Source organism: Mesoplodon bidens (genome assembly GCF_964165515.1).
Source record: "Mesoplodon bidens genome assembly, chromosome: 2".
NCBI lineage: Eukaryota > Metazoa > Chordata > Mammalia > Artiodactyla > Ziphiidae > Mesoplodon > Mesoplodon bidens.
In genome coordinates this window covers 69,602,043-69,605,791 of record NC_138177.1, presented here as the reverse complement: position 1 = coordinate 69,605,791, position 3,749 = coordinate 69,602,043, and the positions used below count along the sequence as shown (strand labels likewise).

At 51.2% G+C, this 3,749-nt stretch overlaps 1 protein-coding gene across 2 annotated transcripts; it reads right to left on the bottom strand.

The window, feature by feature from the left end:
- Positions 1–303: 303 nt before the first annotated feature.
- On the bottom strand, positions 304–2,896 carry SLAMF9 (SLAM family member 9). Of its 2 annotated transcripts, XM_081223992.1 has the most exons (3): positions 2,396–2,896; positions 1,049–1,237; positions 304–643 (listed from the first exon to the last, which is right to left on the bottom strand). In XM_081223992.1, the coding sequence occupies exons 1-3, from the start codon at positions 2,421–2,423 to the stop codon at positions 543–545; spliced, it is 318 nt and encodes a 105-aa protein (XP_081080118.1). In that variant the 5' UTR covers positions 2,424–2,896; the 3' UTR covers positions 304–542. The 2 variants fall into 2 exon arrangements, 1 of the variants encoding a protein (XP_081080118.1); XR_014015037.1 differs by lacking the exon at positions 304–643 and having other exon boundaries at positions 1,183–1,323.
- Positions 2,897–3,749: the final 853 nt, after the last annotated feature.

The following is a 3,749-nucleotide window of genomic DNA, read 5'->3' as shown; positions in this document are numbered from 1 at the left end:
TCTCCCATTCACATGTCACAGCTTCAATTAGGTTAAAAGGAATCTCTCACTTTTCTTATTGAAGTGTAAATGTTATGTGTGTTGGTGGGGAATGGGTTAGGCATGAATAATAACATACCAACACTTCATTGTGAGCGGGTCTTTTAGACTCACTTTCCTTCCCAAAGGCAGGTGAGGGAAGCACGTGGGGTTGGCAGAGGGTAACTGGAATGGAAGAAATGCAGGAAAGCAGGTTTTGCCAGTCACCCAGTGAAGGACCAAACAACTCCTCCCAAGTGAGGTCACCTAATTTGACTTTATTGCCAGACAATCTTCCCTCGGGGACCATGGCCCTTGGGACACCCATCCCTTGGCCCCCTGGGAAGAGGTGAGTCTGCGAAGGAGAGGAAGGTCTCCCTTGGGGCTGGGAAGAAACAATGCTCAGGGCAGGGGTCCCCAGGGGGCCATCAGGCCAGGCTGGGGCCAGGCTTCCCCTTCTTTCTCAGTCTCATTCTGTTTCTCCTGAGTTTCTTCATTCTTGGCATTTTGCATCTTGTCTGGACTCAGAGCCCCACAGCAAGAATTACAAAAAGCAAGAGGATGAGCAATGCCTTGGCCAGGAGACAGAAGGAAGTGGAGGACTTCTCCAAAGGGTAGCCAATATCTGGGACAGAAGAAAGCAAGGAGAGAGGGGCTCCCCAGAGGGAAGGTCTGGATTAGGGGACAGACACCTACCCCAAATTCCACACAGGGGGTCTCAAGTTCACATTCAGTTGATGTTCCTTGGCAAGTATCTCAGGAAATGTATATTCTATTCACAGAATTTCAGGGGCTGGGGTCTGGGGAGTAATCTCAACCTGAGTAAGAGACTAGAAGGGACCTTTGGAAGCTGGGAGGACTAGGAAGGAGCACAGGGAAAGTGGGGGGCCCCTCCCCAATCCAGGGGTCAAGTCTCCACGGGAGTAGTTAGGTCTAGATTCCATGTACTCTCCTGGGGAGAAGGGAGGGAGGGAGCGGGTAGACTTGAGACCCTGTGGTCGTTCAGGGGCTGTCTCTGGGGCCCTGGTACCTGCACAGAAGGGCCCAGCAGGGATGAGATGAGAACTGATGTCACTGATGGGGTTGTTTGCCCTGCATGTGTAGGAGACGGCCTTTTCCCTGGGCCTCCAGGACATGCTAAGGACAGAGCCTTCGTGGACCATGTCAGCACCATCCTCCCAGGATATCCAGCAGTAGGTCACATCCAGGCCTGCCTTCCCTACGGATCATGTCAAGGACATATTACAGTACCTTTTTCCCCAGAGATCTCAAAGTTCACAGTCATGTGAGGCTGTGAGAGCCATCCTAGATGAAGGAGAAACACAAAGACCCTCTAAGTAATCAGGGGTTGGGTCTGTTTTCCTAAGCTCTTCAACACTGGGGTATGGATGCTGCCCACTGAGACCTGCTTCACTTAATAAACGAGCCAAACTAACAGCACCTGGCCACCATCAAACCTGTTGTTCCAGAGTCTCCAGGGTAGCTGGCAAGCAGACAGAGCTGCTTTGGCATCTTCTACCTCCCCTTTATGACTTGCCTTCTCTCTCTTACCTTTGCACCCCACCTTCTTTCAAACTCTGTCCTGCCTCCTTGATCTTAGAAAATATTATCACCCCTCCCAGGGGCATTTATAGTTTAATCAGTGCCTCTGCAAGATTCAAGGTAGAAAATCAGTCAATGGACTTCCCTGGTGCCACAGTGGTTAAGAATCCACCTGCCAATGCAGGGGACACAGGTTCAATCCCTGGTCTGGGAAGATCCCACATGCCACAGAGCAACTAAGCCCAGGATTCACAACTACTGAGCCCGTGCACCACAACTACTGAAGCCCACACACCTAGAGCCCGAGCTCCGCAGCAAAAGAAGCCCCTACTCGCTGCAACTAGAGAAAGCCCACACGCAGCAATGAAGACCCAACACAGCCAAAAATAAATTAATTAATTAATGAAAAAAGAAAAAGAAAATCAGTCAATGTCACAGGCACTAAGAGGAAATTTGGGTTCAAGTAGAGAGGAGACCCTGATTAGTAGCCCTCAAATCACACAGGAGGACAAAAGGCTCAAGAATGGAGGTGGCATTCATGCCCAGGATGAAAAATCTCACTGGGAGAGAGAGGCTCCCTAGATGTCTGTAAACGAAACCCCTGACCCGTCTCACTGCGTTGGGCACATCCACAGGAACAGCCTCAGTCCAAGGTCTTGCTACTCCAGGTCACTTTACCTGCAGTGCAGATACTGGGGTCAGACACACTGGAGGCAGACTGCCTTCCCATCCCAGACCCTCAAGCCATAACCCTGAGTCCTAAGACCCCTGATCCTTTGTGTGAGAAGCTCAAGAGAGCCAGAAAAAGCAGCTTTATGGTTCCCAGTAAACTCACGGTACACACGAAGATTGTAGTGCCGCATGGTGGAGATCTGGGACGCCCTCAGGTTGACTTGAGCTTGGTAAGGCCCCGAGTTCTCCCAGCTCAGATTGCTGATGTGCAGGTAGTAGGTGGGCTCCAGGAAGCTCACTCAGCCCTCATAGCGAGGGTTGGTCACCATGATGGTAGCCGGATGTCCCTCTTCCCCTGACATCACAGTGGCAAGCCTTATGTGGGAGGACCAGATGATGTTCTCAACCTCTTCATCAAATGGTATTTCCTGGGGGAGGGTGATGGACTCCTGAAGGACCGCAACCACTTCCTTGGGATCCCCCCATCTCCAGAGTCCCCTTTGGCTGCAGATAAAGAAAGAAAAGATGGTGTCTCGAGTCTGTTGAGACTGGCAACAGGGCTGTGGTCTCAATCTCAGTTGAGTATTTTCTATGACCCACACTCAACCCTGTCCTCCAGTTGCCTCTTCTGCCTCTAGCTTTTTGCTGCACCTGACTTGAGCACCTACCAGGGCTTGGCTTCCATCTGTGCCCCACCCTCCAAATTTTCTCTTCTCCATTCGCTGTCCTTCCATATCCTCAGGAGGGATATGGGGCTGCTTCCCCTTCCATATCCCCAGGTTTCCTCATCTCTTGGTCCTGCACTGAAGCCACACCCTAGTCCTCTTTACTCCAGAAGAGCTGAAGCATTTGGTCCCAAAGGTGGTGAATTGCTAGCCCAAGACCCAGCAGGAGAACAGAGGGGGAAAGAGATACTCCTGTCCTGGAGCTAGCATTCTGTCTCACGTTCCTGGAACAGCAAGAGGAGGAGCAGCCATGGAAGGGCTCCCATGTCAGCAGCCCCATGTCCCGGTGTGCCCCAGGTGTGACTTAGTCAGCCCCGAAGGCTGTGAAGAAGACAAGCTGCCAGGATGCTGCTAGAGACAGTGACCAACTGACAGTCCTGAGGAGAGGGAGATGACTCTCACCCCATGTAGCAGCCCTCTAACTTCCTCCATCTCACTAAGCCCCTCCCTGTCCACCTTGGGAAGAGTTATCTCTCTGAGCCTGACTGGCAAGATGGTTTACCCACTGACTCATCTTTCCTGTCCCTCAAACTCAGCTGAAATCCCACTTCCTAAATGAAGCCTTCCTAGATCCCTACTCTCTGTATTCCCAGAATTCCCAGACATAGCACTTTCCCCAAGTTCTTTGAACACTTTCTATCTAGCCCTATCATTTGGCTTTCAGGATATTCTGCCTCGGGTCTCCCTTAGCACTTCCTATGTTGCTGTGATCATATGACCATAAAAACATCTTTATCTCCCCAGGCAGACTCTGTCTTTTGGGACATCTCTGTATGTCCTACGGATGCTGGT

Bases quoted from the DNA above. Each gene is read 5' to 3' on its own strand.
- SLAMF9 (XM_081223992.1), bottom strand. From the start codon at position 2,423: ATGCGGCACTACAATCTTCGTGTGTACC. The intron at 1,238-2,395 runs GTGAGTTTACTG...CATGATCCGTAG, and splicing joins CTACAATCTTCGTGTGTACC to GGAAGGCAGGCCTGGATGTG. The intron at 644-1,048 runs GTACCAGGGCCC...CTTCTGTCCCAG, and splicing joins TGCTGGGCCCTTCTGTGCAG to ATATTGGCTACCCTTTGGAG.